The 27,551-nt window shown below is 37.9% G+C and overlaps 3 protein-coding genes across 6 annotated transcripts in view; 1 reads left to right on the top strand and 2 right to left on the bottom strand.

The window, feature by feature from the left end:
• Nucleotides 1-103: 103 nt before the first annotated feature.
• On the top strand, nucleotides 104-11,529 carry LOC122881752 (B-cell receptor CD22-like). Of its 3 annotated transcripts, XM_044208324.1 has the most exons (14): nucleotides 104-567; nucleotides 693-735; nucleotides 1,441-1,522; nucleotides 1,781-2,149; nucleotides 2,245-2,541; nucleotides 4,173-4,430; nucleotides 4,514-4,774; nucleotides 6,056-6,322; nucleotides 6,421-6,717; nucleotides 6,815-6,905; nucleotides 7,135-7,204; nucleotides 7,868-8,161; nucleotides 8,262-8,328; nucleotides 11,414-11,529. In XM_044208324.1, exons 2-13 carry the CDS (start codon nucleotides 709-711, stop codon nucleotides 8,277-8,279), a joined length of 2,331 nt encoding a protein of 776 aa, XP_044064259.1. In that variant the 5' UTR covers nucleotides 104-567; nucleotides 693-708; the 3' UTR covers nucleotides 8,280-8,328; nucleotides 11,414-11,529. The 3 variants fall into 3 exon arrangements, with proteins under 3 accessions (XP_044064259.1, XP_044064258.1, XP_044064257.1); XM_044208323.1 differs by lacking the exon at nucleotides 11,414-11,529 and having other exon boundaries at nucleotides 8,262-8,542; XM_044208322.1 differs by lacking the exons at nucleotides 8,262-8,328; nucleotides 11,414-11,529 and having other exon boundaries at nucleotides 105-567; nucleotides 7,868-8,204.
• Nucleotides 9,300-23,698, bottom strand: si:dkey-24p1.1 (uncharacterized protein LOC556718 homolog). Its single transcript, XM_044208321.1, has 16 exons — nucleotides 21,873-23,698; nucleotides 21,330-21,764; nucleotides 17,560-17,832; nucleotides 16,808-17,062; nucleotides 16,324-16,581; nucleotides 15,907-16,194; nucleotides 14,957-15,247; nucleotides 13,563-13,829; nucleotides 12,237-12,509; nucleotides 11,974-12,055; nucleotides 11,822-11,876; nucleotides 11,523-11,662; nucleotides 11,259-11,316; nucleotides 10,003-10,097; nucleotides 9,846-9,915; nucleotides 9,300-9,518 (listed from the first exon to the last, which is right to left on the bottom strand). Exons 1-16 carry the CDS (start codon nucleotides 21,919-21,921, stop codon nucleotides 9,300-9,302), a joined length of 3,108 nt encoding a protein of 1,035 aa, XP_044064256.1. The 5' UTR covers nucleotides 21,922-23,698.
• irgq2 (immunity-related GTPase family, q2) overlaps nucleotides 21,909-27,551 on the bottom strand; it is an 8,867-nt gene continuing 3,224 nt past the window's right edge. Inside the window, exons 2-5 of one of the 2 annotated variants that reach the window (XR_006379214.1) lie at nucleotides 25,327-25,430; nucleotides 23,701-24,864; nucleotides 23,212-23,256; nucleotides 21,909-21,947 (exon numbers count right to left, since the gene is read on the bottom strand). Coding sequence is in view for 1 of the 2 variants with exons in the window: in XM_044208341.1 (XP_044064276.1) it covers nucleotides 23,723-24,862 (1,140 nt within the window). In the remaining variant the exon portion in view is untranslated. Of the gene's footprint in view, nucleotides 21,948-23,211; nucleotides 23,257-23,700; nucleotides 24,865-25,326; nucleotides 25,431-27,551 lie in introns of those variants that run through there. The other variant, XM_044208341.1, reaches the window with a different exon arrangement.

Raw genomic sequence — 27,551 nt, 5'->3', positions numbered from 1 at the left:
TATTACAAGAAGCAACCAGATTCCCATTGCCTTTTCACAATGTTCATGTTTGCTTATGTTTGTCTGTTGACTTTCAACATAGCTCATGAATGCAGTGGTTGAAGAGGGTTCAGAAATCTAGTCACAATCAGTATAGTATTTGTTTTCACTTATTAAATTAAATATTAGCCCTACTTCTAATACAAATTGACCCTAAACTTGACTGTCTATTTAAGTACTCACATTTTTATAATGAGATTACATCCGTATGCCAGTACTATGTTTCTCTTCACTTCCTCTTTATTTATAAATAGCACAATGTTCTGATGAAATAGTGAGTACTTGTGTGCTGAAACAATAGGCATTTTAGTCGGTTGTCAAATATACAAATAATTCAGCTTACTGTGTCCTTGGAAAACAGCTGAAGAGACTTACATTACTGTAGTATAAAGACAGAATCAAAACCCAGTTGTTGTGCTGAGTGCCACTCCCCAGACAAATCTTTCGAGAGCTGAGTGTGCCCCCTGACGCACCACCAGTCTGACATGACTCAGTAGTTGGATTATTACCACTGACCCTTCAATGCTGGTAAAACCTGTATTTGCTGTTTTATCAATTTCAAAAACATTGACTCAGATTTCAGTACTGTATATACTTTATGGCTTCAAAATCAAGTCAGGAGTTGTGTATTTAAATATGCTCTTTTCTTCCAGAAAATAAAGACACTGTATGCTGAACATCATTGTTGGCTGTAAGGTAAGACTTCATTTTCATAAAACTCAAATGATCTGTTAAAGCTGTAAGCGAGCTGTAAAATGTTATCACATACTGTAAGTCTACTTATGTTGTTAATTCATGCAGTAGATCCATGCAGAAATAAATTCTTATTTCTTTGTCACAAACTTACTCAAGTACATCAACTTAAGCAGTGCACCTAAACAATTTTAAAATACTGGTACATTAGTTAAGTCTTTGTCATTTGCCAGTCATGCATACTTTTACTCTGCAAAATTTCAAGTATTGTAATTATGTTGTATTTTTTCTCTGCTACATTGTTCTGACGGTTGTAGCTGCTTGTTACTTTCCAGAATACGGTTTCACAAAATCATATGCAAAACATTTAATATGGTTTGAATTCAAATGAGCTGCTGTGACAGATGACAACACAACACTGTATCGTAGACTGTTTTCAGTGTAACTGCAAATTTATAGTAAACATCTTCATGTTTGTTCTTCTATGCATGATAGGTATCGCCTTGCTCATTCAATATACAACAGTGTACAATGAATAGCTTGTGATAGTTTTTGATTATTTGACTGCAAATCATTTTACCTCAATGCAATTCTAAAATTCACTTATAAGCAAGCAAGCTTTCCTGCTATAAGCTTGGAATAATACAAATAATAGTTAACCAATAAAAACAAAATAAAATATAAACTGATTTTTGTATGTATGTCCAGTACCTCTCAGTAGTTTCATCAACCCGACAGAAAAGCATGACAGCCGCTGTTAAGGTTTTCCTCATATGCTGTCTACTTCAAGGTAGGCTATTCCACATTCGAAGGCTTTTCGGATGTTTACAATTACTCACAAATATTGCAAAATGTACTTTTTGTCTTAACATTGACTTTTTATGGGTGTCTGCTGTTATTTTGGATGGTTTAGTTTTCCCTTTAATAATGACAGCTTATAATTTTCTAGGTGTTTTGTTGCAATTTATGACAATTTCTACTTGTTGAAATACTTATTTTTGTTTTTACCTTGGCTGATATTTATTTTATTTCTATTGTTTCACCTCAGGTAGCTTATGCCAACACTGGGCAGCCTTCATGCCTCAGACAGTAGAGGGACTAAGTGGGTCCTGTGTGATCATCCCCTGCACTTTCAGCTTGCCCTCAGTTTGGGATCAATACCTGGATGATTCGTGTAAAGCCATTTGGAAGCGAGGGAGCTGGAGTCGAACGCAGGTGTTTGATTCCAGCCTCACTGGAGCGAGTGCAAGCTTAAACATCCTGCAAGGAAACCTAACAGGGATCCTGCGTGAGAAGGACTGCACCACCATCTTCAACAACCTGCCATCGAACCATTATGACAACTATTACTTCAGACTGCAGTGTGACAGCGCTCTGAAGTTCAACTTTCAAGCAAGTGTTATTATCATCGTTCAAGGTTTGTGTTTTGTCCTGTTAATCTCACACATGTGAGAGATACCCACATCTTTTGGTATCTCTCTTGCCTTTTTGCTCATTGTTTTTACTCCTCAGATTCACTGCCCAGCCCTACCATAACGCCATCCAGGCTGGATGTAGAAGAAGGGACTGCAGTGAGGTTGAACTGCTCGGCTGTGGCTCCCTGTCCCATTCTTTCTCCAGCTCTGACATGGACCCCCAGTATAGGTGACACTGATGAGAACATGGAGACTAAATTTGTGACCTCTGTTATGAATTTCACCGCTTCGTACCTCCACAATGGACAGAAGTTCTCCTGCACCGCTCTCTATAACCGACAAGCTGGCAACAGTGACCTTCTGTATGAAAAAAGTTTGACCCTCCGTGTTCTTTGTGAGTATGTTTCCGGCATTGTTATGTCTTGTTGTTGTGTTGGCTGTTGTTTCAGAGCACATCATACAGTATCATGTCATCTCACTTTATTATATTGTGATGTTACGATATGTTGTGAAAAATCCATTTGTGTGGTTGTTTATCCTCTTTCAGCATAACTTGCTGACTCATCCAATAAATAGTTTGACACTATCCCTCTGGGGAAGTATTTGGATCAAAATGTATTAATAACTTATTAACCTTTACTAACTGCAGACAATTATTTATCACTTACTAATATTTACAGCTGTATACTTGCTGACTTAAGTGCTAGAGTTTTTTGGCTGCAAAGGGATTTTTTCCCAATCTGGCAACCCAAAAGTTGTTCTTAGTAAGGCTTATTACTGATTCATAATAATAATGCTTTATTAACATTAATAACCCATGCAGTTACAACTTGCAAACCTCTCATGAAGCATTCATTATTACGTGGTTGACATGTTCCACAGTAGGGTATGTTGTTATATTGGCATGTCATATGTCTTAAAGGAATAGTTTGACATCGCGGGAAATACACGCTTTCTTACCAAGCGTTAGATGAGAAGATCGATACCACTCTCGAATCTGTCTGTTAAATACGAAGCTTCAGCAAGCAGCTGGTTAGCTTAGCTTAACACAAAGACTGGAAACGGGGGGAAACAGCTAGCCTGGCTCTGTCCAAAGGTAATACGGATTCGTCTAAGAGCACCTCACCAAGCTCACTAACCTCTCAGTGACGACGAGAATCCGGGATGTTACTGTCCCTGGTTAAGAAATAGATTGTTGCATAAATTAACCCTCTATAAAACCACAACATGTCATTTTTACAAACAAGATATAATGTGTTAATTAATGAGCTTTAGAGGGGCTGGTAGGCAGATTTTTGACCTTCGGACAGAGCCAGGCTAACTGTTTACCCCTGTTTCAAGTCTTTGTGCTAAGCTAATCATCTCCTGGTTGTAGCTTTACATTTATCGTACAGACATGAGACATGAGAGTGGTATTGATCTTCTCATCTAACTCTTGGCAAGAAAATAAGAAGCATATTTCCCCAAAGGTCTAGCTATTCCTCTAAGTCACGTTACATCACAAATAATGTGACTCAGTGGTCAGCACTGTCACCTCACATCAAGAGGGACTTGGGTTGTAGTGTTTTCTGTGTAAAAATTTCAAGTTTGGATCTTGTTAAAGTGTTTCCTCACAGTCAAAAGACATGCAATTATGTGGGTTTAAAACTCCTCAGTAAATTCTCAATGGACAGGTATGTTTGTGGTTGTTGGATGAACCTGTAACTAAATAAGGTGTAAAGAAATCAATTAAATGATGCATGTTTAAAGCTGCACAAATTCATATTTTTATATTAGCAGTGGATCAAATGATGTGCAATATAAAAGATGTTGCTCATAATGACAAAACTGCAGAGAATTATCACCTGACTGCAGTTTCCCTCAGCTCTACAGAGCTTTTTAACACCTTTCAGCTCATAAGAGGCAACTGTTTGCTAACATGATCGCCATATCAACTTCATACAGTAATATGTCAGATGATATGTTAGTGGCCAAAAAATCTATTCATGCAGGTATTTCACACATTTAAAAAAAATTGTCTTTCAGATCCTCCAAATAACACATCAGTCAGTTACTCTGGTCCTGTAAAAGAGGGCAGCTCGGTGACTCTGACCTGCAACACTAACGCAAATCCAGCTGTGGACGGCTACACCTGGTACAAAGTGGATGGAGATCAGGTGGCAGCAGTGGGTTCTAAGAAGAGGCTTTCAACTACAGTCACAGAAGTTGACAGCCAATTTTTCTGCCAAGTCAGTAACAGATATGGAACCCAGAACTCATCCATCACTCAGATCGACGTGCAATGTAAGTCAGAATGAAACAGAAATACAGATGACAAATATTGGCCAGCAACATGGACTGAACGCATACTTGTGTTTTTTTTCCAGTTCCTCCCAAAGAAACCACAGTAACTGTCGACCCTAATGGTCCTATATTGGAGGGCAGCTCTATTACTCTATTCTGTATGAGCCGTGCCAACCCACCTGTGAACAACTACACCTGGTACAAAGATGATGAAGAGGATAAGGAGCCTGGATCAACCTTAGTTATAAACGATGTTGATCGGAGCCACAGTGGTGACTACCACTGTGCAGCAAAAAATGAACTGGGAGAGAAAACATCAGTACCGATTCAGCTGGACATTCAGTGTACGTTCATTTTATACAGTAAAGACATTGATTTACACTGATAACAAACAACAAAACTGTATATTTCCAGTGTGTTTATATGCTGAATATGGCTCTTCTGTAAATCCAGCTGTGGTCACCCAAACATGGTCTGAGGCCAAGACTCAGCCACAGGGCAACACTACAGTGTCTGGACCGTGGACAGTAACGCATTGTCTCATTGCGTGACAACCTCAAAATCCTTTCTATGTCAATGGTCCATCATGACTGAGCTCTGTTGTACGTCCACATGTGTGCCAGTGTGTCCATTTATGTATAGATATCTTGTTTGGTTGGGAAAAAATTGTCTCAGTTTACCGAAAAGAAAATTGAAATTAATTTTATAAAGATCATGGAAGTACAGTATTTGTAAACCTTTATAGTATCTATGAAACACAAACCTTTTGTTGACTCAGCATTTTTTCATTTACTTTTTGCTTCTCATTGTTAAAATGTACTTTAGCTTCCGTTAATAATTCACCACTAGTAAATAGGTTGGTTTGGTTTATTGAAAAGGCATAAAATTGTAAAATTTCACATAACTGGAGGTATGACAAAATATTGCATCATATTTTATTGCCCAGTACAAGGGGCTCGATTCCAAACATGTGGTGAATCAAACAGTTACCCTCATCAGCTATGAAGTTCAGTCTGGACCTTGGAAACAGGAGTTGAAAAACAGTCTTACCACAAGGTCCATTAAATTAAATTTTATTTGTTTTTGGAGCCTTTGATCATATCACATGATCTTCATCAGCAGAAACAGTTTGCACAGTTGTCACTGATTTGCAGATGTTCAAATTTCCATTTTTTCTGAGCACTTTAGGGACTTCTTGTCCTTGCTGGCTTAAAAGTTGAGATTCAAAGTTCATTCACAACCTTGGAAACAGCAGTTGAAAAATCGTGTTCTCTTCAAAATTGAACAGTGCAGTGCTTTAGCTGTTGCGAGATCTGAGATTTTTGTCACCATATCTGGTTGGTTGTTATTTTGTAAATCTGCCTCTGTGCTGCCAACATGTTGTCCTAAATGGGCCAAGAAAAGGAGTCCAAAGTATAGAATATTGTCATAATCTATGTGAGGCATATCCTCATCCACCCCTATTTTTTGAAAGGTATCAAATTGGGTGACAGAACTTAAGGTACCAAATCAAACCGTGAATTTATGAATCACTACAGCCCGAAATCACTTGTTGGGAAAATTGATTCTGAAACAAATATGCAATAACGTTGGATGCAGGACTAACAGAACAAAATCTTTTTCAGATCCCCCTAAGAACACCTCAGTTTCAATTGATCCCCCTGGTCCAGTGCGGGACGGCACCTCTGTAACTCTGACCTGCACAAGCATTGCCAATCCAGCAGCGGTTAACTTCACCTGGTTCAGAGTGGCTGGAAGAGAAAAGGAGATTGTGGGCTCTGAGCGCGACTTCGTCTTCAATGTGACCAAACTCTCAGAGGATCAGTATTACTGTGAAGCTCTGAATGTCCACGGAGCTGAATACTCAGAGCCTGCCAGTCTTGATGTAACATGTAAGATTTATTTATCTTTTGATTAATTGTAAGCCTTTATTTTTCTCAAGAAGTTTGACCAAGCATGTACAAATAGCCAATTACATTATCTGTCTCAGTTGTTTCAGAGATCCTGCCTTCTTCCCGCTGCGTCAAGATTTTATCTCTGATCCGATGTTCCTGCGACAGCCAAGGGAACCCGCCTCCCTCCCTGGTTTGGGAATTGGCCGGAGAGCCTGTCAATCACTCTGCTGAAATACCGATCAGAGAAGTCCCCCTGGGGAGCTTGGGCATGAGGAGCCTCATCACCTTGTACCGTCTGGACAAAGACATGCCCTCTCTAGTCTGTCTCAGCATCAACTCACTGGGCTCTGATAGTTTTGTGTTCAACGTGTCCTCCAGCGAAACTCAGCTAGGTAGAGGAATCTGCACGATGCTGAGTTTATGTTTTCTTATGTACCATCTGTCTCTTTCTGGTTGTAATGACTGATATGGTTTGTGGGGACTTTTCAGGCCTCCATGCTGTGTCCCTTTTGATCGGTTCTGCAGTGGGAGCACTGGGGATGTTGCTGGTGTGTGTCCCGCTGCTGCTATTCGTTTGCAGGTGAGAAACACAGCTGAAAAGACAGTCGCTAACACCCTAAATACAGCACTGTTAACAGGACATTTTGGTTTCAAAATGAGACAGAAACACATTTTTGAGGTTGCTGTCAGTGGTGTGACCAGGCTGGCTGTCATTTTCAATGGGAATGAAAATAAAATAAATAAATAAATAAATAAATAAATAATAAATAAATGACTGTACATATAATGACTTTTTGTGTTGGTTGTAGGAAAAGGAAAGACAGCCATTCACCTGGCAAGGGATTGGTGGACACTTCAGACTTTTTAGTTACTAATGAGGTGAGTTTATGTCCTCACATACACCAACATGTGTATTTAGGTGAAAACTTACAGATGCATGAAAACAGGAACCTTCACACATCCTACAAGCAAGTGCAGAAAGCATTGAATTTAAAGTACCAGTTTAACTTTTTTTTTGCTGTTAAACCTGTATTCCAATGAGAATATTGAGTGTCATTGGTTGACATGTTCCACAATAGGGTGTGTTGGTATATGGAGTGTGGAAAAAAGTACTTTTTTATCCAACTACTGCTACTCCCTTCTCTGCTCTCCATCCATATGCTTAGCATGTTCCAAATACTGTTTTTGCTGAATGATATTTTAATACACTGCTTCTGTTTGTCTCTCTAATGTTGAGCTGGCTGCTGGTACTAAACTAAGTAAGAGTTGTTACAAACAACAAAAATAAAGTTTGTAACTCCATGATGTAGCTGTTTTTTTGGCATATTTTGTATAGTGTCCACTCTGAACAACATCTAGGTGACTCTCGGGTGTACTGTTGAGTCTTGCTTGCAAGATAACAAGAAACAATGTTGGTTTAACAGCAAACCAATTTCTCAGAATGTTGTTCTTTTAACAGTGGACCAGATGTAATCTCATTGGGCCTAATTGGGTAAAGAGAAATACAATCTCCTCTTCTCCATTACTTTTGTTTTCCTGTAGACCAACTCTTCACAAGTGGATGTGATTTATGCCAATAAAGCCATTCTGGAAGAGGAAGGAGTAGTTAAGGAAGACCCTCTCCACTACGCCAATGTTGACTTTGCTAAACTCCAGGCCAAGTCAAAGGGTAAGCTCGGGGAAGGGGAGATCAGAGGCCTCGCCTCCACGACCTCTGAGTATGCTCAGATCCGTCTGTACTCCAGAGGAAGCAACGGAGGAGACGCAAAGGAAGAAGAGACAGTCGCTGACACTCTTTTCGGACAAAGGAAAGTCTCTGATGGTTTCATAGGACAGGTTGGTGAAAAGGTTATGGATTAACTTTAGGGGAAATGATAGCTGAAACACAGGATTCTGGGCTTCAAACAGCTACAGGACTTTATATGTTCCCCTTCAGTTTCCAGATCCCAGCTGAGCAGAACAAGCTCCTAAAGTCTGCAGCAGTGGACGTAGCCTTATTTAAAGTGAGTAATGCCACACACTTGTGGCTTCAAGTTGAGCTCTCACTGTATCTCATTTGTCACTGTAACTCTTTTCTGTCAATCCTTCTTGTGTCTCTTTACTGAAAATGCCTAGCAAAACAAAAACACCATAAAAGTGATTTAAATACATAAAGTAGGCAATTACCGCATGATACAGATGTCAGAGCTAATCTGCATGCTGGGGAAGAACCTTTAACCGCCTCACAATCAACCATAACAGAACCAGTAACAGTTCCCTGCTATAGATAAATGCTGCCACATTTATTATGCTACTGTTTATATTTAATATTTCAATACTACCTTTTATCTTACAGTTCTCTGTAAATTTTTTATTTAAAACATCTGTTCAGAGTGAAAGAACCAGGTACACAGAGTGACATTTGTCTAACACTTTTTTTATTGATCATTTTGTATTTGTTTTTTGCTAAAAATATGTTTGTGCTTGTTTATAAAAACAAAGAAAGCCATTATTCCTGCAATTACATTGGCAGTCATACAAGAGCTGAAGTCAAAGTGTGTTATGAAATGGAGCATTATGCATATTATATATATATATATATATATATATTGTTTCAACGCGCATGTTTCAGAAACAGGCCTCAGTGAAGCAACTGATACACAGCGTTACAACATTACAGCCATGTCATCTTGTGCTGGAGGATGTTCACAAATGTCAAAGTTATGTCAATACATTTTACAAATATGTACATTTGCCCACACATACTTTCTTTTATAATTCAGGAATTTGAACAAAAATATGTTAAAATTGAGCCCATGGGTTTGGATTAAGCTCATAACATTGGTCACTTTCCTCCCTTCTGTTTGGTACTTGATACTGAACACTAATAAAAGCAGAGAAGTAATATTTTAGGAGTGAGTGATAAAACCCTTATTTAATAAACAAAAACTGATGATTTATTATGAACACATAGCTCAGATAAGAACATCTTAACTCAGATTTTGACCTCAGAGTACTGAGTCTCTTCTTCATCAGAAGTGCTGGAGTCACTGCTGGCTCTCTGATGTCCAGGCTTTGCCTTGAAGATCACGTGTGAATAACTGAGATCTTCTTCATCTTCACTGGTGTCTGTGTCACAGTTCAGTGGATCTGGAAATTTGGCTGCATGTGCTGCACTGATGTTCTCGTAGTCCTCCAGCCTATCTTGTTCATTCTAGGAGGATAACAGAGATTTTCACCAGATCATTTGTGGACAAAAACCCCCCAGCAACATTCATATTAACACACATTTGATTCTTGCGAGGACTTGAAGATGTTTTCCTTGATGAATTCACTTTGTTTGTTACAAGGAATGAATTTCTAAACAGGAAACCTCTTCTTTGCTACAGTATTGTGGCCACACAGATGTTCTAAAAAGGACATACTTCTTCTTTCCTAGATTTCAAAAAAGTAGGTTTACTGTAATCATTTCCCGGAACCACAAAAATACAGATCAACTGAACATGACACACGAACAGAATGTGGTTCATAGGTTTCTGACCTTTTTAGGTGGCTTTTGCTTGGACACCATAGCATACGCAACGTCCTCTTCCGCTTTTGCATGTTTGTTCCTAGAAAAACAAATATTTAATCAGAAAATTTGCCATGTAATAATACCTTTCTTGTTCTGGTGCTATATGAAAAGCATAAATTCTCACGTTTGCTTATTTCCAAAGTGTAAAGAAGCATAGTTGAGAGAATCAGCCTCTGTGTGTCCACCTTGCTGTCTGATTGGCTTTTGTGCAGGAGGACCCTGAGCAGATGCAGACAGACCGAATCAGTGAATGTACAGTAGTAACTGAATCAATTCATTCATGCCTTAAAATGGAAGTTGTAGGTCATCCGGTGATTCATTGCTCCACAATACTGAATACTGAATGACAGGACAGAGCTACAGCACAGTGGGCAAAGATCATTGAAAGACACATCCGGCTGTCTAAAGTAGAGTTAGACAAATACTCATTTCAGAAGACTGAGGCCAGTGCAGATGTTTGTGTAGTAGTTTTTTGAACACGAATATTTGAATATTTCTTGTATGTGGTACACTGAAATTGTATGGAGCCCCTGGGGTCCTGACAGATGATTTTTTTTTATCAAGTTATTGTCTTGTTTGAGATCGCTGTATGTTGTGCACTCAAGATATCACCTTTTGGGACTTTGGGGGCCAAAGATTATAAGGATTGTTTTAAAAAGCCATGAGGATTCGACTTACAATGATTCAATATATTTGTAGATTTGTTGGGTCTCTGTAAATAATATTATAAAGAGTACGGTCTAGACCTCCGCTAAAAAAAAGTGCACTGAGATAACTTCTGTTATTTAATTGAATATTTCTGCTTAAATTTGACCCTTTGCAGTATATTTAAATCCAACGCATTTAGAGGTAGGCAGGGGGAAATCTGGGATACACCGCACCTTTCTCACTAAAACATAACTGTAATGTTAATTAATCGCTAAAATTGCTAAAAGATCTTGAATATAGACAACATTAGGGGGATTTGCATGAAACTGCAAACTGCATGATTTGCATGAAAGCACAAAACTGTTTTAAAAAAAGAATGGTAGCAGAAGGAGTGTAGCGGAACCTGAAATATCTTGACTTTTTGTGCCTGAACTGAGTTAAACTCCATAAACATTGGTTCCTATAATTTCCATAATGCAGCTCAATAGCATTTTTCATTAGCCCCTCTCTACCTGGTCAATGACCACATCTTTCATTATCAATGCCCAGTTTCTGCTTAAATCTGCTTAAAGTTTCTAAGCCCAAGCTGAGCTAACACTGAAGACATCACCAGGTTTTTTCTCTTACTTTAAAAAATTTTACTTCTTTATTGTTTTTAGTAAAGTCTCTGCCTTCATTTATTGTTCTCTTAATGAAGTTGTTGTGAAACTTGCTTTGAATTGCTTGACTCACCTGTTTTCCGGCAGGCAGATTCACAGTGCAGTAAATACTGTTGATGTTGGAGGCAGGCCTGTGGAACAACAATGGCGATAAGAATAAAAGCATGTATACTCACTGGCTGACTATGATAAATGACAGACTCTCATTGTGACCATTTGTGTCTGAAGGATCTTAAATGAATGCTTTGACTCCAGCATGAGCAGCAGCATCCAGCTCTCAGTCCTACAGCGTGTGCCTTGTCTTGGGTGGGGACAGTGTGTGTGGCTGCTGTCTTACGTGTTGTCTGGACGAGGCTGGCGTCGTTGGGCATTTGGACGGCACGGCTGGTCTGCCAAGAGGTCATCTCTGCTCCTAAAAGGCTCTGCTATGATGGGCTCGTTCATCAGATTCCTCCTCATGGCGCTATTCCACCAACTCTGAATTGGTTTACACCCCCACCCCCACCCGGCCCCACACACACACACACACACACACACACACACACACACACACACACGCACACACACACACACACGTCATTTTATCTAGATTTGTTCAATAAAGAAGCAGAAAAGGCTACACAAATGAGTCATCACCAGAAAATCAGAACTGTTCATAGTTCTTTGTTGAATTGATCTGTTCCTCTTGCGTCTGAAAACATAAAGGGACATGACAGTGGTTACACATGCCAAATCATCTGTGAAATTTACTTATTTTTTATCGAAAATATTTCGTTTTCATACTTTACCTGTAGGCAAAGAAAATGAAGACAATAATGAGCAGGGATAACAGACAAAGGAGGAAGATCTTCAGGGCCTTCATAAGGCCTCCTGTGGTCAGAAGAGAGAGCATCAGTATATAGACACAGATTTGTCAACACGTAGCATTGTTAGCAGGTAACAGGTAGTAATGTGTTTTGGAAAGTGTGATTTCACAGAACCTCCAACATGACTCCCGTTTGAAAACAATATACAGTACACATACAGATACATGGCCTTGAAATTTACTCACGGTCAACAAACAGCTGGATTGAGTCAGATTTACTTTGATTTATTTCATTTTGTGCGATGCAGTAGTATTCTCCTGGTTGGTCTGAATACACTATGTAGTTCTGATTGTGAGACACGCTTTCATCTTCCATTCCCTTTGCCTTTATCTTCTTGTACCATGTATATTGTTTGATTGAGGGATAGCTGTGACTGCTGCAGCTCAGTGTCACAAAGCTTATCCCATCAGGCCGGTGCTGCTCTGCTGCTTTTGTGATTTTTGTGTATTTTGGAGCATCTATGCAGGGAAATTTAGGAGAAAGGGAAGCAGGACAAAATTATTTACTTAATATCTTAGTGTTCAAAGATTGTACAGCAATGACAGTGGCTTAAAGTACGTTTTCATTTGTGCTGTTTGTAGAATTAGAAAATTTCCTTTTGGCATTCCCCAGTGGTCATTTAAAAAAAAGACAAGGTGGCAAAGCAATGAACTGCACGCACCTTAAATGCACATAAAAATTCTACACATAGTGGCTTTAGATATACCCATTGTAACTTTCTATTTTTTTTTCTCTGCAATTTAAAAAATAGAAACCTGTAATAAACACTGTTGTGGTCGTCATTTTTATTTTAGATGACTTAAGGGCAGAAATGTGATTCAGACATTTTGTTCATGTTATAACTGATTTGTCGCCCAACAGTTACTGCCTACATCACATTTAAAGGTACCCTGTGGAGTTTTTGACATCTACTAGCGCTATGGAGCAATGTGGTTTCCCCCTTTTTTGTATGTGTTCAATCGTGCTGTGACACAATGCGTATTCCTGCCAGGTTCTAGGTTACTTAAGTTATTGACAGTTGGTAGCGGTAACACACTAAGAAATGTAACAATGCACTATAAAACAGCAGTGAAAAAAAGACTGTTCCCAAACCAACATGAATCTAAACAGTACAGGATTTAAATGATTCCAAAAATTGACTTAATGACTTAATGAATGAATTAAGTTTCAACATTTAACACATTTATGAGGCCTTGTGGCAACACACAGTGCATTTTGGTGAGAAACACTGAATGTAAACATAACTGTTTACAAGAAAACTCCACAGGACACCTCTTAACTGACGGCATGTTTCACATGCTCTGGATTTGTTGTCCATATTAGTGTAGTGTATACTGTATCTGCAACTTAAATGAATATGGTTGTGTGTTGTCTTATTGTTATCTGGTTTGGGGGTTATATAGAATCAAATTTAATCTAAGGACTCCTGTACATTGTGTTTTTAGCCTCAGACAGCCCAATGTATTGTATTTCCTTGTATCTCCTCCATACACAAACATCAGTCTACTCACACTTGACCTTAACCTCAGCTTTCTGAGATTTTCCAGTTCCAATTCCGTTACTGGCTTCACAGCTGTACAGTCCACTGTCAGAAGGACTGACAGACTTTACAGTGATGGTCTGAGTCGAGATGATTTCACTTTTCTCATCAGTCGTCTTCATCCAAGTGACAGACGTCACTGGTGGGTGGGACTGGGCAATGCAGCGCAGTGTCAACTGCATGAATTCATTCACAACAAGACCAGGCTCAGCTTGTATTGTCACATCTTTGGGACAATCTGCATTTACCAAAAATATAGTAAAACAATGAAGAGTCAGATCTAAACTTTGGTCAGTTATAACAGCCTGTATAGTAATCACTATCATGATCCCAAACATTGAATAACATTATAGAAACTTTAATTGCATAATATACATTTTTATTTAGTCAGAGGGGGGCAAGTCAAGGTAAATCATTGTCCATGGTGGACTATACAAATAGGGGAACATAATAGCATGCACACCTGTAAAATACATTACATTTCAATGCACCATTGCTCTACAAATTGGAGAGAAGGTAATTAAAATGTTGTGGTAATTTTTGAGGCCATAGTTTGGTGGTGGTGCATTATATCACAGGTTGTTTTTGTCTCATTTAAAAACAAATTTATTACAGCTCTATTTAGTTGAATTATATTTACTCAGTGGTGGAAAAATTATTGAGATTTTAATAAAAGCAGCACTATTACTCTATAAAAATACTCCATTACAAGTAAAAGTCCTGCATTCATAATTTTACTTAAGCAGTACAGTAGTATTAGCAGGATGCACTTCAAGTATCAAAAATAAATTATTTATTTGGCAGAATGGTTCCTATATTATATTACTGGATCATTATTACTGATTCAGTACTTTGTAAGCAGTATTTATTGTCTAGTTTGGACTACTTTATATACTGTTCGATAGTTTATCTATAGTAATGCATCATATTTCCTAAGCTGATCATATGTTTTGTATGTGAAATCTAAATCTTCAAAGTAACTAGTTACTATACTGTATGACAAATAAATGTAGTGGAATAGACATATAAAGTGGCAGAAAATGGAAATACTCTGGTAAAGTACAAGTACCTCAAAACTGTATTTAAGTACGCAGTACAGTACTTGAGTATGTAGTTTTCTGCCACTAATTTAACAGGTGTGTAAGCTATTGTGGTCATCCCCTGTACATTATGATTCAGTCAGAACCACTAGTCAACTAAAAAACTGTACACATAATCAAAATGACTTAATTTCACACGAATTGATCAGATGATAAAGATCTACTTTACGTACTGAGATTAAATGATGAAAACTTTATGGAAAGTTTTGGTTTTGATATAATTTGTTTGATTAGCAAAAAGACAATGCACTGCTGAATCACTCACATTTCACCGACAACTTCCTTGGCGCGCTTTTGTTTGAACCTTCGCTGTTTGTGGCACTGCAGGTGTAATAGCCTGTGTGGGTTGAAGTTACATTAAATGTGTGTTGGAGAATGTTGTTCCAATAATGATAGGGATGAGTGGAATGCCATTCTGAAGACTGAGGATTTGATGTAGAAGTCCTTGTCAAGGTGAGATGTGACTGTGGGTAGCTTTCAACAGTGCAGGTGATTGTGATGAGCTGACCGTCTGTGACCTCATCATCCATAGACAGTGTGGGAATGGTGGGAGGATCTGTAGAGAGAGGGAGCAGCTGTGTGCTTGATTTTGAGGAGGATTCATTCTATTTTTAAACATGTTGCATGATATTACAGCAGCAATCCATGACAAGGAAGTCAACCTCTGTCGTGAAGGCTTGAGAGTTCGCTTTCTGGCGGAGACTTAGATTAAAAGATTGATACCAGATCTTATGTCTGTCTTGAATACAAGGCTACAAGCAGCAGCAGGTTAGCTTAGCTTAGCACAAAGTTTGTTTAAACCATATAGAAAGTGGATTTAACATTTTACGTGGGGTTATGTGCCGGGCAATTTCTTGGCCGGGAGCAGTAACTTCTAGGAGTCTTCCCTGGCTGCCTGGCAACTGCTCACCGTATAATGGTGAATTGTTTTTTTTCTACGTCAGTTTTTGAATGGATTAAACAAATGAGATACAACGTGTTAATTTGTGAGCTGGGAGGTGGAATTTGTAACCATTGCACAGAGCCAGGCTAGCTGTTTCCAGTCTTATGCTAGGCTAAGCTAACAGGCTGCTGGCTCCAGCTTCATATTTACTGTACAGTTATGGGAATCGATCTTCTCTCTGCCAGAAAGTGAATAATAATAATAATAAAAAGCGATGTTTTCTTTGGTGATTGTTTTGTTTGGTGATTGTATAGCATAACACAATTACTTACAGAGTACTTCTATGCAGAATGGCTGACTATCCTCCCCTGTATAGATGGTGTTGGTTGCGTTGCATATGTAACATGCTTTATCTGCTCTTTGTACCCTGTCCAAATGTAGACTGCGTTCCTGCGTTGTCTTGTACGTCCAGTGTGAGGAGTCAATCGGTTCATTTTCGTTGTAACGGTACCAGGAGTATGTATTCGGTGCAGGATTGGCATCAGTGACACAGTTGAGTGTAAGGGAGTTACCAACTTTCACTTCTTTATCACCGAGAATGCTTGTGTCCCTCGGGCCGTCTGGGAGGAAGAAATAACTTTTAGGATGATTTCTATGGTGAGACAGTCTGCGGATTTATTTCCTTTTCTCATCAACTCTTCAACTCTCTGACATATAGTACATGCAGTACAAGGAGCTGTGAAACTTACATTTAACTTCAATGTTATGTTGATTTGAATATCCGGTACCCACGCTGTTAGTGGCACTACATCTGTAGAAGCCTTGGTCCTCAGGTTCTATTTTTAGAACATACGTCTGTTTCGAACCAATTTCTGCCCCATTTTTAAACCAAGCGTAAGATGTAGGTTGTGGGTTGCTTTTCTTCACATTACATGTTAAAGTAATTTGATCTCCTTGTGTAACATCAGTAGCAGGTGAAGTCATAGTTACCTCTACTTGAGGCTCATCTGAAACAGAAGATTTCAATATTTCTTTGGGATGATCCACAATGACAATCCTCTAAGAATACTGTACTGTAAATCTAATGAAAATTATCATTTAGAATTTTAGACTTTTTACAAATACCACAGCAAAATGTAAAAAAGTGCAGCAGTGTTACAGGAGTTAAAGCTACTGAGAATCAAAAACACACCAAATTAAATCAATTCAAGTAAAAACATAAGAAATACTCACATGTAACATCAATAATGACTGGGTTTGATTTTACTGTCCCATGTTTGTTTTGAGCTTCACAATGGTATTCTCCACTCTGTGAATCCTCAATTGACGTGAAGTTCCATTCTGCCGCTGAATAATGTTGTTTTTGGTTATCTTTAAACCAGGTAAAGTTGGGGTGAGGACTTCCTTTGGCAGAGCAAGTGAGAGTCACAAATTGTCTTACCGTGATGTTTTCAGGGCTTTTTTTAGCCAGTGTTTCTTTAGGAGCATCTGTGTCAACAAATTCAATACATGTAAAGAGAAATTAATCAGCAAGCATAGGTGGATTGTTTAGTAAAGAGTTATCAAAAGTGGTCTAACAAATGGCCAGAAGACTGAGTTTATGTAGAGTTTATATAGAGTTTAGCACAAATAAACAATGAAATGGTTTTACTTTAAAAGTTCAGGTTTTTCTGACATACATTGTAACTAAGCTATTGAATTCTAAATATTGGCCTGTTTCTATTGCTGTGTTTATAAATGTTACTTATGTTAACAAACATTTTACAGCATCACAAAACATTAATAACCTAGATTTAGGTTGTTTTCCAGTATTAGCTCCTGTATTAAAAAAAATCTGTCAGTCAATTTGAGAGGGTCCAAACTTGTGTTGTGATTTCTGGTGCAGCTGTTAGTTTACATTTGAAACACATATTGATTATATGAGTAGTAAATATGACCATTGTAATAGTAGACATGACATAAATAAACTCTATTCATGAACTTACATTCGACAGTAAAGCTGATATTCCGAATCAAATATGTGTCTTTGTTTTCTTCGGTTTGGCATGAAAACTCCTTCCCATCATCCTGCCAGGTGGCTGTAAAACTGACTGTGACGCTTTTCTGTTTTTCATCTGTCTGTTGAGGCTTTAGGAGCTGTGTCAAACCTTCAATTTTTAGGTTTGAAGGACATGAACTTAAAGTGGAGCATGTGAGTGTTATTGTGTCATTTTCGTTTACGACAGTTGGTTTCTCAAAAGTGATCGGGCAGGGATTTTCTGAAAATATGAAAATGAGACAGTATCAGCAGAAACGTAATGGTGAATATACAGAATAGCCAATGTTAGTAGATTATAATCAATACAGTATCACTATGAATAAATATTTTTATAGAATAATTAATTTATACTTTTTATGACTTAAACACTATGCCTATAGTTACATATAGTAGACTACTAGTTACTAAGGTGAATACTGACTGAATTACTGACTTAGGCTGGTAAACTTAATCAGAGCGAAGCTTTAGCAAAACTGCTCTGGAGTCATTATTGATGTATTGGCCGAGATAAAACTCATGGAGCCAAAGAACCACAAGTTAGATCTCTCTGTTTTGAACGATATCCTCTATCCTCGAGTTTTGTCTTTTATCAGGGTGAGCTCGCACGTAAGTCAGAAGATCAGATGCGAAACAAAACATAACAGGGAAGCTCTAATGGATGAACAAACCCCATCTGACATCCAATATTTTATTTTAACAGAAAAGACTTCACAGGAAAATCCATTGTATATGGGAGCACACGGACTGGTAATCAACTTTATTGAATGACCAATGTTTTGACGCCAGGTGAGGTGCATCTTTGACCTGTTACAAGATTGGCCTACTCTGAGAGCACTATGTGATCTCATGGGATGGTGAGACCTGGCTGGAGAGCACCGGAAAGATCTCATTTCTGGTGAGTTGGCTGAAGTGCGCCTAACCTCTTCTTTCCTTCATCCAATGTTTTATATTAATTGAGCTATTTTTATGATGATTGAGTGGATATGAGGTAGTGGGTGGGCTACTTAATGTTAGTCAACACTGGGTATACGTGCATGTGCAGACAGGAAACCTGTCTTTGCTTTTGTGTCAAATTGAGAGATGAGGAAGATCTGGTGACGTTATACTCGATACACAGACACACAATATTTCCATCCTCTCCGAGAAATAAATCTAAATGAGATCGTGTTGAGTAATTTGAAAATCTGTTTCTTAGAAACTGGTATGAGACAATTTGTCTTGCAATCAATATGACAGCGGAAGCCCACTGAAGAGCGAGGGAGAGCTGTGTAGTGACTTGGCTGTCCCCATTGTGATTATTGTTCCTGATATTTAAAAAATCAAATCAAATCACGTGTCTCTCAAAATGATATGTTTTGTCATAATGTAATTGTTTTCACATACTATTAAAACTTAATTTAAAAATCTCAAAATATTGACTCAAAATATGACTCTTATAAGTACCGTTCTTCCTAAATACAGGGAAATACTGTATATTTTCAGTTGTTGTTTTGGAGTCCAAAACAAGAACAGACATTAACAGTAGGCTACTGTAAGATTTGACGGCACAATACAGTATTTCCATTTTTGCAGCAGTAACGGACCAAAGCCACGTGCAACCATCAACATCATATAGCCTAATCGTTCTTCATCCTCCCTCCAGGAATCAAACTAAAGGTCAGTATACCTAATAAAGTAGTCTACTGAGAAAATAAAATTATATTTGTGCATCTGGTTACCTAATTAGTGACTTATTTAAATTTTGTTAATGTAACCGAATAGAGAAAATGTTACATACATTTATTTTATTTTCAGGATTATTTTCTGTTGTTTATTAAAAAAAAAAAAGAGAGAATAGTTTACTGATCTATCTGCCTGTCAGACTTATTTTGTTTACATTTCGTCTCTCATTGGTTAGATGGCGAGTAAAAGTTACCTGTTGGAGGAACTAAGTTCGACACTATGTAATATTGCATTGAAAGATTATTTGGCTTGTAAGATATATATCAACCTAAGTGTGTTTCTAAGCTGCAGCTAGGTTGATGCAAGGATATTTGCACTAAAAGCTGGGACATAATAGCTGATTTCCAGGCAGTATTTGTTTACTCATATATGTTACATGCTGTTTTAAGGTGTTTCATTGGGATTAACCCAGGTCAGGGAAAAAAGACCAGCTGGGGAAGAGTAGTGTCTCTCACCCAGGCTACGTCCACACTATTAAGTTTTCATTTAAAACAGCATTTTAAAATGAAAACAAAATCCATACACACGAAAACGCATATCACTTGACCATTGACATACACTGGGCATGCACGTGCCATTATAAAAAGGAAGCAGATTGTCTACTCTGCAGTTGGTTGCTTTGTTGCAGAAAATACTACGAACGAAGCACAGCAATGGCAAAAAGTAAGACCATGTTAAATTAACTGCTGGTAGTCTAGGCTGATTTTGTTTGTTTTCTTATGTAAAAGAGTCACGTGATAGGGGTGTGATGAATCAGGGAAGCACACGTTGTGACTGATAAGACCCAATCAGGAAGTGAACATTTGCTGTTTGCGTCATCATTTTCAAAAGTCCCGTCCAGACTAAAACGCAATCTTGGAATTTTCAAATGAATACAGGACAGCAGCGTTTTCAAAAGTCTCTGTTTTAGTGTAGCCAGAGTAGTGTGGACACTAGGTATAAATGTAAAAGTTATGCATTTAAAAATGAAAATGTATTAGTGTGGATGTAGCCTCAGTGAGCTTGGACATTTAGATGCCCACCCTCTGCCGATTAAAAGGACGTTTGAAAGCATTACAAATGATGTTAACCTGCAGTTTGTTTAATAGTGCTATTATATTGGTTTTGTTTCATTGAACAAAGTTTTTGTACAGTGGTAGTACAGTTTGCAAAGCAGTTATGTATGTTTAGTACATAAGTGGGAGGCAGCTCAGGATATTAATAGGTTTACATTGATGCCCTGAGACAGAGCATGCAAGTTTAAGAATTCACATTTTAAACACAAAATGTCATATTTTGCTTGGTTTCTATTTAGAGTTAAAATAAAACTTTTGATATACAATGCCGCCTTTGAATAAATGTTCAGTTCCATAAAGCTGTCTCATCCTCTTTTGTGCTACAGTATAGGCATTTTATGGGTTATGCATTGTTATTGTAAAACTTAAGTTAATTGAGTTAATTTTAGATCTCTATACTGGACCATTAAGATTTAAGACGCATTGTTAATTACAGCATATGTCTGCAATTTCCAGTTGTTTTTATTAATATGAATAAGAAGAAAACTTTTCAGTAGTTTACTGTAATACATACAGGTAGAAACTAATGTAGATTAAAACAGCAGACTGCAAACGCTGCAGGAATACAGTATGTTACTGGCATGACTAGCTACAGTATTACACTGTCAACCTCACATTCTACTGTAAGATACTGTAATACATTTAACGGTAATATACTGTTGAAGTAAATTACAGTAGGGACACCATAAAATAACGGTACAATGCTGGCAACAGCTGCCAGCATTGTACTGTAATTTTACGGGGAAATTTGTTACAGTGTATTCTTAAAATCTTTTTCTTTTATTCATATCATTCATCATATTATTGAATTTCAACTCACCAATCTAATCACTTCTGCCTCCAGACCAGCTCATCTCTCTCAATGTTTGCATAACTCATTTTATTTCTGTGTATTTTCTGAAAATATCTTTCAGTATTCTGAAGTATTCTTTGTACTTACCTGCAACTGTGAGGTTCGTCTCTGTTTTAGTTTTCCATTTTGTAGATTCTGATACAAATCTGACAGAATAGTTTCCACTGTCAGTTTTGGTCAGGTTGCAGATTAAAACACTGCACTGTGGCTGTGGTGGAGATCCAGAAGCAGTTTTCCAACTTGACAAAGGTAAAGAGCAGGTATATTTCACTCTGTCTGCATAGTCGGGACTGGCAGACTTTTTTAAGTTATCTGTGCTGTAAATGATAGTGGCAGTAAAATCGCTTAAGCCTCGACTCCAATTTGCATTCTTCATCCAAAACCAGTATGCACCATCAGGATTGAGTTCATGAATGACTCTGAATTTGATTTCAATGCAGGACCCCTCTATAGCTGTCAGGTGACTGTCGACTAGTTCTAAAGGGAGTTGTTTGGGGAGGGCTTGAAGGGGACAGGGGAAATCTGTGGTGGTGAAAACACAAGTGCAAAAGTCAGGTAATGTACGTGACTTTAATGCAAATGTTGTTAAAAGCAAACATTGTTATCATAGTGGAGTAATACAATTCCTACTTTTTATTAGCGCCAGAAACACCAACCACCCGACTGTCTGAGCATTCATCTTCGTGTGGCACTAAGGCTTGATGTCTGAAACAAACAAAAAAATAAAGGAAAAAAGTGTGTGTGTACATAATTGTATACATCATAACACCACAGAACCTCCTGTTGTTGTTGTTTTTTTTACTGTAAACTAGCCCTGATATTAGGTAGGGTTTTAGTTATATATTCTTTAATGCAAATCAGCTACTCTCAAGATTTTTCTTCTTCCTATTTTTTTTCTGACAGAGCATTGTCTTCCTCATTTCAAGATGGTTTGGGAATTCTCCATCATTGCAGAAATCTAAGTTATCTTTTCTCACACAACTAGCAGAATGTGTCAAGACAAAATATTGAGGCTAAATGTTTTGTTGCAAGCCCCAGTATAGTTGTAGTTATCATGCCTTTCTACAGCAGAGCCCACAACATTAATTACATTTTAAGGCTTCAGGTTACTGATTCAGTTTCTTTTTCCTTTAATACCTAAAATGTGACTTGTAGGAATTGTTTTTTATTTGACATCAGCTGTTTGTTTAAATCACTTTTGTCTGCTTCACCAGCCATGCATTTAAACCCATAATACACGGCACACTATATATTTAGAGTGCAAACAGTATAGTGCATTTATTTTACAGAATAACAAAATGTAAAAGTAATGTTGTCAGAAATTAATAATTAATCCATATCCAGTATATACATCACTTACAAATGCTGCTTGTTGTGGATACAAGATGACTATCACTAATCACTAATAATTGAATACATTTTTCCATTTCCCATTCTTTAGAAATCAAAACTCAACTTTCTCTAGACACAGACATCGTACTATCTTGATGATTGAGATGAACCATTACAGACAGAGTTGACTTTTTCAGTTAAATTAGGCAGTAGGGCTGCACGATATGGTAAAAAAAAAAAAATCATATTGCGATTATTTTGACAGATATTACGATTGCAATATGATTCATGATTAGTGGGAATGATCATTTTTGCATCACAATTTTCATTTTCACTAAAAAAACTATTAAAATCATGATGATGTGACATTTGTTGGGGTCTGTACCAAACAAACATGTTTTTTTTCCATCTGGAGAACAAGATTTGTAGGCCAGTGTAGTACTGCATCTCTGCAGTACTACACTACTTCATTATAATGCTGTTTTGTCACACATTTTACCTTTATCAAAAAATTGCAGCTTCTGCGATTTGGATATTGCACTTGGCCATACTGCGATTTCGATAATATTTTGAGTAATTGTCCAGCCCTATTAGGCAGTCAAATAGAGGAAAGATACAAAAATAAGCTTGTTCTTACCTCAGAGGATCCACTTATTGTAGTCTGTTGCACATACCATCCCTTCTGAAGTAAGAATAAGAAATTTAAAAAAGGAAGTTCTCATAGTTGACCCAAAATCTGTAAGAATTTGCATGTCCAATCATGCAAGCCAGAGAACACAATCTTTTATCGTTGGACTGATGAATGTGATCAAGAATTTTTTACTTTCAATTTGCACGCTACAGTAGTCCTATGCATGCAGTTGAACTTCCTCTATTTAATGCTTTTGTTAATAGTGAAAGCCACTGTTCAGGGTGGGTGAAGTGAACAGGCACTGAACAGCTTACAGTACTTGACATCTATTTGCAGAATGTATGCTGACACAGTATTTACAGTGTCCTTCAGTACTTTAGGCTCATTTTATAAGAGTGAAAACATATCAAAAGATTTATGAAGTGTTGTATAAATAATGCATTTCTCATATCCCAAAAAAGTAAAGGTGAACCACACATAAACAGAAAACATTACCCAAAGAGAAAAACATTCAACTTCACTTCCTCTCCCCAAGAGCAGCAGCCACTGTCTTCTCAGCATCAGCCGCCATTTCATCAATGGCAACATTTAAGGCTTGCAGCATGGCAGTGAAGGAGCGGCTGGCAGAACGGGCATGTCTGGGCATCGCCATCTCCACCAGCGTTGACGAAACCGTGGCCAACTCCTTTTCTGCTGCCGCCAGCCGCTTTTTCACTTCACCTTTAGTGACCTCCACTGACAATACACAAGTCCGCAGCCCTTTAAGTCTTGTGGGTTCCATGCCTCGCTGTCGAGCCAGTCGCTCGACCGATTCTTCGTCCAAGCACAGAGATAATTGTGCTTTGGTTAGAATCCGCACTGCTACACTTGAGTCCACCATGGAGGCCACAAGGGGAACAGGAATAGCTGACACCCCACCAGATAGCGAGGCAGCTGCCCATACTAGTGCTTTGAATGCCTCCTTTTTCTGACTGACCAAATTGGAGGTTAGTGTCGGTAGAGCTAAGAGAAGGGCATGCGCTCGGATCTCTGGAAGGTCTCTTCCCATGTCCTCCAACAGGCCGGGGAAGTCAAACTTCTCCAGGGTGGAGGGTCTCACCAGGTAGACTTTAGGCTGTGCCACACCCTGTGATGTCAGTACTTCCAGACTGGCTTTCCTCTTTTCTTCTAGGCTTTTTTCTGTGTCTTTTGCTAAAGCAAAGAGAATAAAGTACACTGTTTGTCGCTGCAGTGACCGGGCCTCCAAGAACACCTCCACACTGTTGGGTTGGGGTGTCTGTGTAAATGTCATGAAGACGGCATTGTAGCGGAGGAACTTAACTCTATCCATGTATCCCTCAGGTTCAAATGGAGAGGTGGATGGGACAGGTGGCAGATCCCACAAGCGAAAGTCAGGGTGTTTAGGGTTAGGGTAGCCTGCCACGTCCTCCGGGGCAACAGGGGACGGAGACGGAGCTGCACCATCATCCCCAGGACCGAGGCCACGGAGGGAGTTTATGAAGGTGGCTTTTTCATCCCCACGGTTCCCCACCACAGCTAAGTTGATCCTGCTGATCAGGAGATCTTCCACTGCATCCTTGACATCTGATAACTTATTGCTCTCTATGGACTCCTTGAGGGTCTCAAGGAGGTTCAGGCCTCTGAAAACATCAGCCATTTCTGTAAAAAAAAAAGTATATTATTATTAAAGTCCCTCTAATATAGAACTGACCGGAAAGACTTAAAACTGATCTACTTTACTTTTACTTTTAGTTTAACAATAGACATATTATCTAACATATCAATAAAAATAAATAAAACTGGCAGCTTTGCAATAGTAACTATGCAACACACTCCTAGAAGAAACCTAAAGCAAATTATATTTCTGGTATCACAGGAAACCTGCTCATTCAGCACTGGTGTACATCATGTTTATATCTGAACTGAACTCCATTAAATATAATAAATTAAGGCCCATGTAAAAATACTAAAATGAAAAGTTGAAAATGCATTGTTAGTTATCAGTATGACTATTTGTATGATTATTTGTCTGTAATTCAAGAATTCACAATTGTTAAACTAATCAAATATTGACTTTTTAGCCATGCAATTTCAGCTCAACACAATACTGCACACACTCACCTACAGATCTGAAGGAGAAGCAGCTCTGTGGTTGAAATATTTGTTCTCAGTTTTCAAATGTTGATTCTTGTGCAGCTCTGAAGCACCAGCAGCATCAGGTTGATCTATTTAAAGTGTCCGTCCAGTGAGTGGAACATTCTAATCCCATTAGCTCAGCCTTAATCCAAAATCACTAAGCTCATACAGTACATGCATACTGTGTGTATATGTAAAGCTACTTGGGTTCATGGATAAGCCTACAAGAAGGCACACACATTTACAAGCACATAAATAAACATACAAACACACATTTTTTAAATAAAGCATAATGTATGTTACATTTTTAAATCAGCTTACATTATTTTTATTTTTAAAGTGTACACATCTGTACTAATAAGCACAACTATCCAGACAAGAAAGTGTGTTTAAAAGTCATCAGTATGGCCATGAAGTACCTTAAAATATATATTTATTAACAATACAAACTTTTTTTGTCCTCACTGTCCACAATGTGAAGAGGATATGTGGCGCCCTGATTGTCGAATTGTTAAAGCGCATACCACATTACCGCAACGTTCACATTTTAATACCAGCTGGGGGCCTTTGTTACAGTACATGTCTAACCCCTCTCTCCCTTTCCATGTTTCCCATTTCTACAGTTATTTTTTGACAGTTTAAAGTATAGAGTCTACACTTTCATCTGTCAAAAATAAAGGCAAAGATGCCCAAATAAATATGAGATATGAATAAATTAAACTCAAAGTCATAACCAAGTATTTTTAATTGCCTACATTTTACTATAAACTGTAAGTGTGACAGATCTGAAAAGGCTCAAGTGTATGAAATTAAATGACAGACTACCTATTTTGTAAGTATGAAGACTTGTTGAATAATGTTGATACACTGAACCTGCAAACAGTTTTTGTTTTTTTGGATATGGGTACTTCCCTCTTTTAATGTAATACACAAAAAACACCATCAGCAACATGACAGTTTAATTTACTGTGAAAGCTGTTGTGGTAAGAAGTTTAAGTTCCACACATAAAACTTTCAAAAGGTTTTACTAATAAAGAGGAATAACGTAATATTGATAAAGCAGAGCGTTCTTTTTTAAGAAGAACCCACTGTGTGCAAAACATCTGACACGTGGTGTTTCATGTTATTTTAGGCTCACAGTGATTTCCTGCCTGTTTGACAGCAGAAGACAGTGTTGTGAATGTATGCTTTTTCTACACCAATATACATGCAAGTTCATTTCAAATACAAAGTAATTGGACTAAATGAAAAAATGACCCAATGGCCAATAAGTGATGAAATTGTTAAATGTGTTATTCTTGTCTTGCTGATAGTAACTAAGTCAAATGTGAATAGCATCTGTAATGCTAATGGATTTATAGAGTCATGGGAGAAGTAAGTGATTTTTTGATACTCGGCTACAAACTGTTTTAGTTTTGCTCCAGTTCTCTCAGATATATGCTTCATAGAAATAAATTTAAGAAAAGACATTCACTTAACACTCTCAGATTTTCTCTACTGTAACTAACTGTAACACCTGGGTGCAGTGACTCCCTGTCATCATAGTGAGGTTGCCAGGTAACCAGCTGGCTGCACATAGTCATGCCACATTAACTGTACTAAAACCACAAATTGTAATCTTAACATTTCTGTTTTTGTACAGAGTTTTAAATAGTCAGCTTTAGAGGAGGTGGTAGGCGTATTTTTGAACTTCAAGAGCCAGGCTAGCTTTTCCCTGTTTCTAGTCTTTATGCTAAACTAAGCTAACTGACTGCTGGCTCTAGCTCCATAGCATACATAATTCACAGACGTAGTAGAAAGTGGTATCGATCGTATTGATCTTCTCATCTAGCTCTCAGGAAGAAAGCTATTTAGTGATTAGCCCAAAATATCTAACTACTGTATTGCTTTAACACTGAACATTGCATGAATTTTGATCATAGTTTACAAATAAAGACACAATAACTACACAAAAGACCCTTCTATGTACAGTGCCTTAATGACAATGAAACATTCTAATACATTCTCAATTCATTTAATGTGATTTCAGCTCTCTGGTTTCCTAGTTATTTCTTAAATAACAATAATATATAGAGTAAAATAATAAGTTTAAATGGCTGTATGCAGCAGTTAATGCAACGTACAGTGTACATAAATCCTGCTTTAACATCATCAAAACCTGTTTGCATGTGCTACAAGTGATACTGCAGTCTGAAGACAAAGTGTGAACA

The sequence above is a fragment of the Siniperca chuatsi genome, linkage group LG9, assembly GCF_020085105.1.
Source record: "Siniperca chuatsi isolate FFG_IHB_CAS linkage group LG9, ASM2008510v1, whole genome shotgun sequence".
NCBI classification, from domain to species: domain Eukaryota; kingdom Metazoa; phylum Chordata; class Actinopteri; order Centrarchiformes; family Sinipercidae; genus Siniperca; species Siniperca chuatsi.
The sequence above is the reverse complement of the archived record's forward strand: the minus strand, read 5'-3'. Positions and strand labels throughout refer to the sequence as shown.